This window comes from Melanerpes formicivorus, unplaced genomic scaffold, assembly GCF_026170545.1.
Source record: "Melanerpes formicivorus ecotype bairdi unplaced genomic scaffold, bMelFor1.0.p_v2 SCAF_16, whole genome shotgun sequence".
In the NCBI taxonomy this organism is placed as follows: Eukaryota; Metazoa; Chordata; class Aves; order Piciformes; family Picidae; genus Melanerpes; species Melanerpes formicivorus.
The window spans coordinates 15,005,798-15,018,408 of record NW_027142368.1 but is presented as its reverse complement, the minus strand read 5'-3'; the positions used below and the strand labels follow the sequence as shown (position 1 = coordinate 15,018,408).

Below are 12,611 nucleotides of genomic sequence, written 5' to 3'. Positions count from 1 at the left end.
CGCTTGGGTCAGCGGCGAGGTGGGGCCGGCAGAGCCCTGGGGCCGCCTGGTTCCTGGGCTGGCAAAGCAGACTTTCCAGTTTCAGCCTTGCTGTGCAGCCACTGCCCCTGCTGCACCCTCCGAGGTCTCACCTCACCCCGTGCCTGGGCCTGGAGATCACACTGCAAGGAAGGGAGACTGAGCCTGGGAAGGAGACCTGCTGGTGAGTCTGGTTTTGGGAGCCTGGTTAGCCCAGGGTGGGAGCGGCAAGAAGGGCTCCCCCAGCCCCTTTTCCCGGAGGGAAGGATGTTCCATGCTCCCTGCAGAGCCCACTGAGGCTGTGCTGCCCTCCTCAGACCACAGAAGGCTGTCCCCAAAGCCTCACCTCCAGGGGCTGGGCTGAGCTGTCATTTGCAACCAGGGTCGATGTCACACTCCTGAGAGGCAGCCCATGGGGGGTCTGGCAGGGAACAAGTGCTGAGACACCGAATTCTGTGCTGGGTGGGTACCTGCTGGCCTGTGCTGTCATGTCCCTCTGCCATGGCCCAAAGCCACAGCCTGCTGCCTCCTACATACCGGAGGCATGTCCCTGGCCACCGATTTCTCTGTGTGTTGACAGGAGGAAGCGGCCACTGAAGCTGCTGGTGGTGAGGCTGTGAGCACAGCTCAGCTGTCCAGTGGCACAGATGGCCCTGGTGGTCCTGGGCAAGTCTCTCAAGCTGTACCTCATTGCCTCAGCAATAATGCTGAAGGGAAGACAGCAATTCCCAGCCCTGTGCCTGCATGCAGCAGACATCACCACTGGAAAGCTTAAAGGCTCTTGCTGGCTTCAGGGCTCAGCAGATGGCAGCTTCTCTCCAGGAGGATCCCTGTGCAGAATACAGAATTAAGCAGGTTGGAAAAGACCTTTGAGATCACCAAATCCAACCTCTCACCCAACACCATCTGATCAGCTAAACCATGGCACCAAGTGCCTCATCCAGGCTCTTTTTAAACACTTCCAGTGATGGTGACTCCATCACCTCCCTGGGCAGCACATTCCAGTGGCCAGTCTCTCTTTCTGCAGGGAGCCATGGCCCTATGGGGTGGGCAGAGCAGAGGTGGAGTGAGATGGTGGTAGCTGCTTGGGCAGGGGAGTGCTCAGATGTTGGGCAGGGAAAGCTCAGCTCTTGGGCAGGGAAATACTCAGATGATGGACAGGGAAAAGCTCAGCTGTTGGGCAGGGAAATGCTCAGATGATGGACAGGGAAAAGCTCAGATGTTGGGCAGGGAAATGCTCAGATGATGGGCAGCGAAAGCTTGGATTATGGACAGGGAAATGCTCAGATGATGGGCAGGGAAAGCTTGGATTATGGACAGGGAAATGCTCAGATGTTGGGCAGGGAAATGCTCAGATGATGGACAGGGAAAGCTTGGATGTTGGGCAGGAAAAGCTCAGATGTTGGGCAGGGAAAGCTTGGATGATGGACAGGGAAAGCTTGGATGTTGGGCAGGAAAAGCTCAGATGTTGGGCAGGAAAAGCTCAGATGTTGGGCAGGGAAAGCTTGGATGATGGGCAGGGAAAGCTTGGATGATGGACAGGGAAATGCTCAGATGTTGGGCAGAGAAGTGCTCAGATGATGGGCAGGAAAATGCTCAGCTGTTGGGCAGCCAAGGCAGAGAGCCTTGGTCATGTCACCAGGACTGGTTGCCAGCAGTGCTTTGACGGCTGCAGACACTCTGGCTGCACAGCGCAGCCCCTGGTGAGCCTCTCCTTCCTTGCTCCTCACCTGAAAAGAGGCTGGAAGGAAGTTTTGGCTGGGGGGAAGCCCTGCTGCCAGGCTCAGAGCCTTGCTGTGGGGAGGACAGCAAGGAAATCCATTCTGCTCTCAAGCCCTTCCCTGGCGCTGCGTCAGCGTTGCCATGCGCACGGGTCAGGCTTACGCAGCTCGGAGCTGGCAGGGACCTCACCTGGGTGGCACCACTGCCACCTGCACCGGGGGCACTGCAAGCTCAGGAGCAAACCCTCCTGCTCCTCAGCCCTGTGAGATGGGGAGGGGGGAGAAAGGAGCTGAAAAAGGAGTGTTAGCTAATGGTGGGGGGAGCAAAGCCTTCAGCCTGTGCTGTAGGGCCGGGGGGCAGCCACACAAAGCAGCTCGTGGGGCTTTTGTTGCCCCCTCTGGCCAATTCTATGGATTCCAATTCTTTGGAGGGTGTCAGGGAGTGAATGGACTGGGGGGAATGGAGCAAAACTAGAAATGGGTAGACTGAGATTGGATGTGAGGAAGAAGTTGTTCCCCATGAGGGTGGTGAGAGACTGGCACAGGTTGCCCAGGGAGGTGGTGGAAGCCTCCTGCCTGGAGGTGTTTGCAGCCAGGCTGGATGTGGCTGTGAGCAACCTGCTGTAGTGTGAGGTGTCCCTGGCCATGGCAGGGGGGTTGGAACTTTGGAGCTGGCTGAGCCTTGGGGTCCCTTCCAACCCTGACAATTCTCTGATTCTCTGATTCTCCAAACCAAAGGGAACATCCCTAACCCCTGCCCCTGCTCCCTCCCCTTTCCAAAGGCAGGCTTGCAAGGACAGGAATGAGAAAGCAGGATGCAAGGGGCTGGCTGGCAGGGAGCCTTGCCTGCCTGCAGCTCCCTGCTGCTTCATTTCACACCTCAGTGCAGGGTGGCCAAGCCCTGACTGCTTGTGCTGGGCTCCTTTACTGCTGTTTGCTCTCGCCGGAGCCTGGGGCCACTGCTGGCACGCAGGCTGCTGGAAGGAAACCTCCACCCTGCTCCTTTCTCTTGCACCCACAGGTCACCCCGGGGGAGCCATGGTGGTGGCAGCCAGGAAAGGGGGGGTGACGGGCTCCCCCCTCACCAGCAGCCCCCTGCCCATCACCAGCACGGCTCAGCCGGGGCTCCTGGGGGGCTGGCTCAGCCGGATCCCACGTGAGTATGGCAGCACTTGTCCCCTCCTGCTCTCTGCTGGGGCTCTGGGCTCTGCCTGCTGCTGCTGAGGGTCAACGAGGCCAAGTGCAAAGTCTTGCACCCAGGCTGGGGCAAACTCCAGTATCATCACAGGCTTGGGGATGGAGGGCTGGAGAGCAGCCCTGTGGAGAGGGACCTGGGAGTGCTGGAGGGTGAAAAGCTGGGCAGGAGCTGGCACTGAGCAGTCAGCCCAGAGCCACCCTGTCCTGGACTGCCCCAGCAGTGTAGGCAGCAGGGGCAGGGAGGGGATTCTGCCCCTCTGCTGGGCTCTGCTGAGACATCCCTGCAGTGCTGGGGCAGCTCTGGAGTCCTCAGCACAGGCAGGGACCTGTTGGAGCAGGGCCAGAGGAGGCCACAGCAGTGCTGACAGGGCTGGAAGCCCTCTGCTGTGAGGCCAGGCTGAGAGAGTTGGGGTTGTGCAGCCTGGAGAAGGGAAGGCTCCAGGGAGACCTTCTGGTGGCCTTTCAGGACTTAAAGGGGGCAATCAGAAAGCTGGGGGCAGACTTTTGAGCAGGGTCTGTTGTGGGAGGACAAGGGGGGGATGGTTTGAACTAAAAGAGGGAGATTCAGAGTGGAGAGAAGGGAGAAATGTTTGCCACTGAGGGTGGTGAGACCCTGTCCTGGGTTGCCCAGAGAGGTGGGAGATGTCCTATCCTTGGAACCACTGCAGGTCAGGTTGTGTGGGGCTCTGAGCAACCTGCCCTAGTTGCAGCTGTCCCTGCTGACTGCAGGGGGGTCCTTTAAAGGTCCCTTCAACCCAGTCTGTGATTCTATGACACTAGATGCACTTGGTGTGTTTTCTCTTGCTGTTAACTCTTCTGTCCATCTCCATTCCCTGGATGCTGCACCAGTGCCCAGATGGGCTCTCATTGCTGTGGCTGTGGCAGTGGCCATTCTCTTCCTCCTCTTCCTCCTCTGCATCATCAAGTGCTGCTGTTGCAAGAAGAAGCCCAAGAAGAAGGAGAGAGTTGGCTTGCCCCCTGTCAGCGGCTCCACCACGGCCAGCCTCGTGCGTCCTGCTTTCCCCTCTCCCCCCCTCCCTACTCACCTAGGGGAGTGCTGCCCCACAGCCTGCTTCTGCTGATGGTGGGGCCACAGCATGGCTGAGCACTTCCTGAGGGCAGTGCTTCTCTGTGCTGCAGGTGCAGCCTGGGCTGGAGGACCTGGAGCAGGGCACGGAGCAGACGTGGCGAGGAAAGCTGCAGTACTCCCTGGAGTACAACTTCCGTGCACACGAGGTGGGGATGCTCATGGCTGTGGCACAGCAAGGACAAGGATTTGCTCTGGCATGGTCCCTCTTTGCTGCCCACTGAGGGGCACCATGCCCTCTTACACCTCTCCCCCTGCCCCTAGCCTGCTGGCTCTCAGGCCTGCATGGCATCGAGCGTCCCTGGCACGGCATCCTCCCTGCTGCACTCGCTGCCCACCAAGCCCCTGGTGATCTGGCCCCGTTCTCCTTCTCCTGGTGACCTTGTGCTGCATCACTCCTTTTAAGCTGAAAGTTGGTGTGAAGCAGGCAGCTGACCTGAAAGCCATGGACAGTGGAGGCACATCTGATCCATATGTGATTGTCTACCTGACGTCTGACACGACAAAGCGATACGAGACCAAGGTTTACCGCAAGACCCTCAACCCCATCTTCAATGAGAGCTTCACCTTCCAGGTGAGAGGAGGCAGCTGAGCATGGGCTTTTGCTCCCATCAAGAGCAGTTGCATGGGAACTGACTGCTCCCTGGGCAAAATCCTCTGTGCAGGGAGATGTCTTGGCAGGCAGGATGGGGAAACGTTGGACAGAAAGTCCTCTTCTTGTATTGTGTCCAGTTCTGGGCCCCTCAGTTGTAGAAGGACCTCAGGGAGCTGCTTGAAAGAGTGCAGGGCAGAGCCATGAAAATGAAGAAGGGAGTGGAACATCTTCCTTATGAGGAGAGACTGAGGGAGCTGGAGCTCCTTGGCTTGGAGAGGAGGAGACTAAGGGGTGGCCTCATTCATGTTTATAAGGATGTGCAGGGGGAGTGCCCAGAGGATGGAGGCTCCATGTCCTCCCTTCTGTGCCACTTGGTTGGTAGGAGACCCCACCCCCACCTCATCCCCTCAGCCTGGAAGAGCAGCAGCTCTGCATCTGTGCACAAGAAAGCAGGGAGGGACCTGAATGGCAATAAATACACAGAGGGTGAGTGCCCAGAGGCTGGAGCCAGGCTCTGCTGGGGGATGCCCAGTGCCAGCACAAGGGGCAGCGGTGGAAGCTGAGGCAGAGGAAGTGCCATGGAAACAGGAGGAAGAATTATTTCCCTGTGAGGGTGACAGAGCCCTGGAGCAGGCTGCCCAAGGGGGTTGTGGAGTCTCTCTCTCTGGAGATATTCAAGACCTGCCTGGATGTGTTCCTGAGTGACCTGCGCTGGGTGACCCTGCTCTGGCAGGGGTTGGGCTGGAGGAGCTCTGGAGGTCCCTTCCAACCCCTAACAGTCTGTGAGTCTGTGATTGCTCCTGCTGCCCTATCCCATGGGACAGGTCTGCCTCTGGGCAGCGAGTCTAGGGTTCTGGGGGGGTCCTCTCCTGCAGGTAGCCCAGGCAGAAGTTCCTGAATCCACGCTGGTGATGCAGATCTACGACTTCAATCGCTTTGCCAAGCATGACATCATCGGGGAGGTCCGGCTGCCTCTGGCCAAAGTCAACCTGCAGCACGTCACCGAGCAGTGGAGTGACCTAGCAGCTGCCAGCAAAGTGGAGGTCAGTCCTGGTGGCTGCACTGGACTCCTCAGCACTGGTCAGGCCACACCCTGAGTCCTGTGCCCAGTTCTGGGCTCCTCAGGTTAGGAAAGATGTTGAGTTGCTGGAAGGTGTCCAGAGAAGGGCAACAAAGCTGGGGAGGGGTCTGGAGCACAGCCCTGTGAGGAGCTGGGGTTGCTTAGACTGCAGAAGAGGAGGCTCAGGGGAGACCTTCTTGCTCTCTACAACTCCCTGAAGGGAGGTTGGAGCCAGGTGGGAGTTGGTCTCTTCTCCCAGGCAACCAGCCCCAGAACAAGAGGACACAGTCTCAAGCTGTGCCAAGGGAGGTTTAGGCTGGATGCTAGGAAGAAATTCTTTCCAGCAAGAGAGATTGGCCATTGGGATGTGCTGCCCAGGGAGGTGGTGGAGTCCCCATCCCTGGAGGTGTTTAGGAAGAGCCTGGATGTGGCACTTGGTGCCATGGTTGAGTTGCTCAGATGGTGCTGGGTGATAGGGTTGGACTGGATGAGCTTTGTGGTCTTTCCCAGCCTGGTGAATTCTGTATGCCTGCTCTGTATGTCTGCAACTTCTGCTGCACTGTTGATTTGCTTGCCACTCACCCCAAGGAGCAAGCCAGAGGGGTGAGGAACACCCAGGAACTGTGGAACCAGGCTGGTGCTCACAGCCCTGGGTGTGCCAGCTGCTCTGTGTGGTGCTGATGGCTGGCATCTCTCCCTCAGGAGGAGCAGCTGGGTGAGATCTGCTTCTCGCTGCGCTACGTGCCCAGCACGGGCACGCTGACTGTGCTCATCCTGGAAGCCAAGAAGCTGAAGAGGATGGACTCCCATGGGCTTTCAGGTCAGCAGGGGCTGGTCATGCTCAGCCCTCCCTACTCCTGCCTGGGTCTTGGTGATGGTACTGCAAACCTTTCAAAGCTCTTGGCGCTGAGGTCTTCTTCTTGCTGCCACCACCATACCCTGTCCTTGGGTGGCTCCCAGCCTGCCCCAGCATAGATCCTTCAGCTCTCCTTTCAAAGCTCTTGGTGCTGAGATCTTCTTCCTGCTGGCTCCCAGCCTGCCCCAGCATAGATCCTTCAGCTTTCCTTCCAGAGCTCTTCGTGCTGAGATCTTCTTCTTGCTGGCTCCCAGCCTGCCCCAGCATAGATCCTTCAGCTTTCCTTCCAGAGCTCTTCGTGCTGAGATCTTCTTCCTGCTGGCTCCCAGCCTGCCCCAGCATAGATCCTTCAGCTTTTCTTCCAGAGCTCTTGGTGCTGAGATCTTCTTCTTGCTGGTTCCCAGCCTGCCCCAGCATAGATTCTTCAGCTTTTCTTCCAGAGCTCTTGGTGCTGAGATCTTCTTACTGGCTCTCAGCCTGCCCCAGCATAGATCCTTCAGCTCTCCTTTCAAAGCTCTTAGTGCTGAGATCTTTTGCTGCCACCACCATACCCAGCCCTTGGCTGGCTCCCAGCCTGCCCCAGCATAGATCCTCCAGCTTTAGGCAGAGCTGGGGTTATCTCCCAGAAGATGCCATGGCTGGATGGCACGGGGAGCTCATGGTAGGAGGCAGGAGGAGGTGAGCTGCTGGGTGGCTGGCAAGGGGAGGGAGGGTGGATGTTCACCATGGGCAGGTGGGACAGCGTGCTCTGCTGTTTTGTGGCTGAGCTCCTCACTCACAAGTGGTTGCTTGTGCCAGTTATGCCTCCTCTCTCCCCAGACCCTTTTGTCAAGGTGCATCTCATCCTGAACAGGAAGAAATGGAAGAAGAAGAAGACAAGTGTGAAGAAGAACACCTTGAGCCCTTACTTCAACGAGGTCTTTGTTTTTGAGGTGCCTTTCAGTCAGATCCAGGTGGGTTTCCCTGCCAGCAGCGGGGGGCTGGGAGGGTCTCTGCTGTCACCAGCCCCCTCTGCCTCCTCTCTGGCTGTGTGTGTGTGTCCCTGCAGAACGTGGACGTGGTCATCTCCGTCTGGGATCATGACAAAGTCAGCAGGGACGAGCCCATCGGCAAGCTGGCCCTGGGCTGCCGAGCCACGGGCAACCAGCTGCGGCACTGGTCGGACATGCTGGCCAACCCCCGCCGGCCCCTCGCCCAGTGGCACAGCCTGCAGCCCCCCGACGTGGTGGACAGAGCCCTGGGCCTGAAGCCCCACCTCAGGCTGCCCCTCACCTCCAGATAGGGCTGGTCCCCCCCTCCGCCTGGGGGCGGCAGGGAGGCCTTGGAGAGGCGAAGGGCTGTGGCTCAGCAAGATCCAGATGGGTCAGTCCCAGCTCAGAGCTGGCAAAGAGGGGACTGGGGGCTTTGGGGTTTTTGGTGGGGGGGGACAGGAGATGATCTTGGTGCTGGTGCAGCTCATGCCCTGTGTAGTGCCTGGAGCAGGGCAGCTCAGGACCCCAGGGAAAGGCTGGGTGTGGAACAAAGGGTGCTAGAGGAGATGGCCTGGGCACAGGACCCAGCTCATCCCAGCTCCTTGGGGACCAGGGGCACAGATTATGGAATCCCAGCCTGGTGGGGGGGTTGGAAGGGACCTCTGGAGATCATCCAGTCCAACCCCCCTGGTGACCCACAGCAGCTTGCCCAGGATCACAGTGTTGAGGTGGGTTTGGAATGTCTCCAGAGAAGGAGACTCCACAGCCTCTGTGGGCAGCCTGCTCCAGGGCTCTGTCACTCTCAGAGTAAAGGAGGCTTCAAGCTGATGCAAGCCCACCGAGTCCATTGGTCTGTTTAAAGCAGGGCACTGCTGTGCCATCAGCCTGGGCTGGGAAGCCTGTCTGCTTGTGAGCAGCTTGGCAAGAGGTGAGCTCCTGGCAAGACTTTGTGTGTCCTGTGAAGGCTTGCAGACGAGACCAAGATCGTGAAGCACACTACTGAGAGACTTGAGAGGAGAGGACATGCAGACAAAGGTGCTCTTAGAGATGCAATAAGCATGCCCTGTGCCCTGGCTAGAGACTAAAGGAGACAGCAAAATCAGCCTCTGGCTCTCTGCATGGCTTCACTCTTAGCCCATTTCCAGCCCCTGCTGATTTGTCCCTCCTGAGATGCGACCCAGGGCGTGGGACTCAGCAGCAGCCATCTCCAATGGACCATGCAGGTGAGGCTGCAGAGTGTCAGCTCCATCCACCCAGCATGATCTTACAGTACCAGTGCAGTGAGGTCTGCACCTCCAGCACCTGCAGATGGGGACTCTCATACCATGTCCACACCAACCCTGATGAAGCTGGGTTGCAGCCCTTGTAGGAAGGTTTCATGGAATCTAGAAGGGGTTTGTGGCCAAATCTGTCCTGCCCTGCCTCGTGGGGCCTTGTGGTGAGGTCTCTGGAAGTAAAGATCCCTCCTAGAAGGATGAGGGCAGCAGGGAGGTGCCTCCATCCCTGCCCATCCTTGGGTATGCTCCAGCCTGGTGTGGTTCAAGAAGAGCTGCTCTGAGCCCTCTGCAGAATGGGAAGTCCATTGGGCTGGAGGAGGGGATCACCCTTGCTCCAAAATACTTCTGCTACAAAGCAGCCAGAGCAGGCTGGGGCTCATAGCATGGAATTTCAGCCCCAAAAGCCAGCAGAAACCTGCCCTGCAGGGAGCTGTGGGCATGCCACAAATAGCTGTGCCTGGGCTCTGGAGGAGGGAGAGCCCGAGGGGGTTAATGAGGAGCCATTGCAGAGCACTTAATCTGCAATTACCCAGAGCTCCACCGAGCCACCAGCCCAGAGCCACCAGACACGGAGCAGCCAAGGAGGCTGGGCAGGCTCTGGCTGGAGATTAATGGCCTGAGCCTAACCACAAAGAGCTGCTGCCTCGGCAGCCTGATCAATCTTCTCCAGGCTTCACCCTGCCTGGCAGCAGGGCAGAAAGGAGAGGCAGCTTTGGAGATGGCTGTGACAAGTGGAGTGTGGCTTCTGCTGGGCCACCAGCAGCTGCTGCTGCCTGCTGGGGAGAGGCAGGAGGAAGGCACTCACCTGGGGAAGGCTTCTGAGGGATGCTGCAGAGTCTCCACTTTTCTCCCTCTGCTCAGCACTGCTGAGGACACAGCTTGGGGACTGCCTTCAGTTCCGGGGCCCTCACTGCAAGAAGGACATCAGGCTGCTGGAGCAGGTCCCCAGAAGGACAGCAAAGCTGGGGAAGGGGCTGGGGAGCAGGGCTGGGGAGGAGCTGCTGGGGGAGCTGAGGGAGTTTAGCCTGGAGAAAAGGAGGCTGAAGGCAGAGCTGGCTCTACAGCATCCTGAGAAGAGGGTGGAGGCAGGAGGGAGTTGGTCTCTTCTCTCTAACAGCAAGTGATAGGATGAGAGGAAATGGCCTCAAGTTGCACCAGGGGAAGGTTAGGTTAGAGATGAGAAGAAACTTCTTCCCTGAAAGGGTTCTCAAAGGCTGGAAGAGGCTGCCCAGGGAGGTGGAAGAGACCAACCCCCACCTGGCTGCAACCTCCCTTCAGGTAGTTGCAGGCAGCAAGAAGGTCTCCCCTGAGCCTCCTCTTCTGCAGGCTAAGCAACCCCAGCTCCCTCAGCCTCTCCTCATAGGGCTGTGCCCCAGACCCCTCCCCAGCTTTGTTGCCCTTCTCTGGACACCTTCCAGCAACTCATGTGGTTGAAAAAGGTGCAGGGAGATCATCCTGATAGCAGTGCCTGCATCTCCCCCATCCAGCTCTGGCCCTGCTCAGAGCCTGGGTGGGTGCAGTCCCTGCTGAGCAATGCTCATGGTGCTTTTTTGGTGTGAAGCCAGAGAACCTGGGAGCAGGCTCCCAGCTGGACTGACTCTGGGGTGAGCCTTGGCACAGCAGAGCTCAGCCACCCCATTTGTTTGCTCAGCAGGGAGAGGCAGGTGGGTGGGGATGATCTCTACCCAGCCCCAATTCTTCATGCATTGCTGAGCCTGCTTTCTTCCTCCCTCACAGCTTTCCCTTCTCCACCTGCCTTATGTTCTTCCAGCAGGGCTTTGAGCACTCTCCTGCTCAGCAGGACCCTCTTAATATCTGCTGGCAGCCAGCTGAAGCAGGGCTGGTGGCGCTGGAGTTTGTTTTGTGGCTTATTCCAGTTCTGGAGCCTCTGTTCCAGGAAGGATCTGGAGGGGCTGGAAGGTGTCCAGAGAAGGGCCAGGAGGATGAGCAGAGGGCTGGAGCTGCTCTGCTGTGAGGACAGACTGAGGGACTTGGGGCTGTGCAGTCTGGAGAAGAGAAGGCTCCCAGGAGAACTCATTGTGGCCTTCCAGGATCTGAAGTGGGCTCCAAGAAAGCTGGGGAGGGACTTGTGAGGGTGTCAGGGAGTGATAGGACTGAGGGGAATGGAACAAAACTAGAAATGGGTAGATTGAGATTGGCTGTGAGGAAGAAGTTGTTCCCCATGAGGGTGGTGAGAGCCTGGCACAGGTTGCCCAGGGAGGTGGTGGAAGCCTCATCCCTGGAGGTGTTTGCAGCCAGGCTGGAGGTGGCAGTGAGCAACCTGCTGTAGTGTGAGGTGTCCCTGGCCATGGCAGGGGAGTTGGAACTGGCTGAGCCTTGAGGTCCCTTCCAACCCTGACAGTTCTGTGATTCTATTTCACCCAAAGTGAACACAGCCTGCTTGGGAGCCTGCTCATGGGAGGGTGCACAACCCTGTCTTGTGTGCATCTCCATTTCACCTCCCTGTGTCCTTGGCAAAGCTGGTTGCCCCTCATCCACCATGGCCGGGTGTCTGGGCATCTTCTGCCTGCCTGATCCTCCTTGTGTGCTTGGAGGGCCTGGAAGAGGAGGATTCCCTGGTGGAAGATGCAAGAAGAAGAGAAGTGGAAGGAGAGGGAAGCCAACTTCTCCTGAGCTTTGTGTGTGCTGGATTCTCAAGTCTGCATCTAGAGGGCAGGGTGGGTCTGTGCTCTGAGCTGGGTCTCATCCCTTGTGAGCACAGGCTGAGGGAGCTGGGGCTCTTTAGCTGGGAGAAGAGGAGCCTGAGGTCACCTCCTTCATGTTGATAAAGATGTGAAGAGTGAGTGCAGGGAGGATGGAGCCAGGCTCTGCTCAGGGATGGCCAATGACAGGACAAGGGTGCAGGCTGGAGCAGAGGAGCTGCCTTGGGAACAGGAGGAGAAACTTTTTCCCTGTGAGGGTGCCAGAGCCCTGGAGCAGGCTGCTCAGAGAGGCTTTAGAATCTCCTTCTCTGGAGACACTCAAAACCCACCTGGATGTGCTCCTGTGTGACCTGCCCTGGGTGATCCTGCTCTGGCAGGGAGGTTGGACTCAATAGACTTTTGAAGTCCCTTCCAGCCTCTAACATTCTCTGATTCTCTGTCCTCTGGTTTGCAGCCTCATTAGAGACTCATCAGTGCAGATTTCCTCTTCTGGAGGTGAAACATGCATGTGAGAGCAGAGAGAGCTGTGATGCTGTGGTGAAAGCCTGGTCCTGCTGCCTCAGGGCCAGCTGGCAGCCCTGGGGGGATGCTGGGAGGTCCAGGGGGCTTTTGTTCTAAGAAGTAGGAGCCAATCCTTGCCTGACCCTGCACCACAAAAGCAAAGGAGGCTCTGCTGGTGGCTTAAGAGGAGCAAGTCAGGTATCCAAAGCCAGCCTGCAAGGTGCCTGAGAGGTGAGCGAGGAGTTGGTTCCTCTGCTTCAGGCGAGGACCAGTCCCTGGCTTAAGAGGGGCAAATCATGTCCTCAAAGCCAGCCTGCAAGGTGCCTGAGAGGTGGTTGAGGAGCTGGTTCCTCTGCTTCAGGCATGGGCCAGCTCCTCTGCCTTGGGTGAGCAGTGTGCAGGTTGATGGCCAGTTGAAAAGCAGGGCCTGGGGCAGGCAGAGGTCAGCTAAAGGAGACCCTAATAAAGCACTGAAAGTTGTGCTCTTTGCTTGCAAGCTTTACAGTCTCAATTGTTTACACCCAGATCCAAGACTTCTGCCCTCCACAAGTCCCTCCCAGAGCAAATGCTTCCCCTCCTCAGGGGTTTTTCATGATGCTTGACCCTGCCCTTGTGAGAGCTCAGCCAGGAGAGGCGCAGCAGGAGCGGGCTGAGCCTGCCCCGTG

At 58.0% G+C, this 12,611-nt stretch overlaps 1 protein-coding gene across 2 annotated transcripts; it reads left to right on the top strand.

Moving 5' to 3' along the window:
• The first annotated feature begins 77 nt into the window (after positions 1–77).
• SYT8 (synaptotagmin 8) lies at positions 78–7,922 on the top strand. 2 transcript variants are annotated; one of them, XM_068148613.1, is made up of 9 exons: positions 78–202; positions 2,761–2,895; positions 3,786–3,943; positions 4,077–4,172; positions 4,430–4,597; positions 5,494–5,661; positions 6,381–6,498; positions 7,354–7,487; positions 7,583–7,922. In XM_068148613.1, the coding sequence occupies exons 2-9, from the start codon at positions 2,778–2,780 to the stop codon at positions 7,814–7,816; spliced, it is 1,194 nt and encodes a 397-aa protein (XP_068004714.1). In that variant the 5' UTR covers positions 78–202; positions 2,761–2,777; the 3' UTR covers positions 7,817–7,922. The 2 variants fall into 2 exon arrangements, with proteins under 2 accessions (XP_068004714.1, XP_068004715.1); XM_068148614.1 differs by lacking the exon at positions 78–202 and adding an exon at positions 561–873.
• Positions 7,923–12,611: the final 4,689 nt, after the last annotated feature.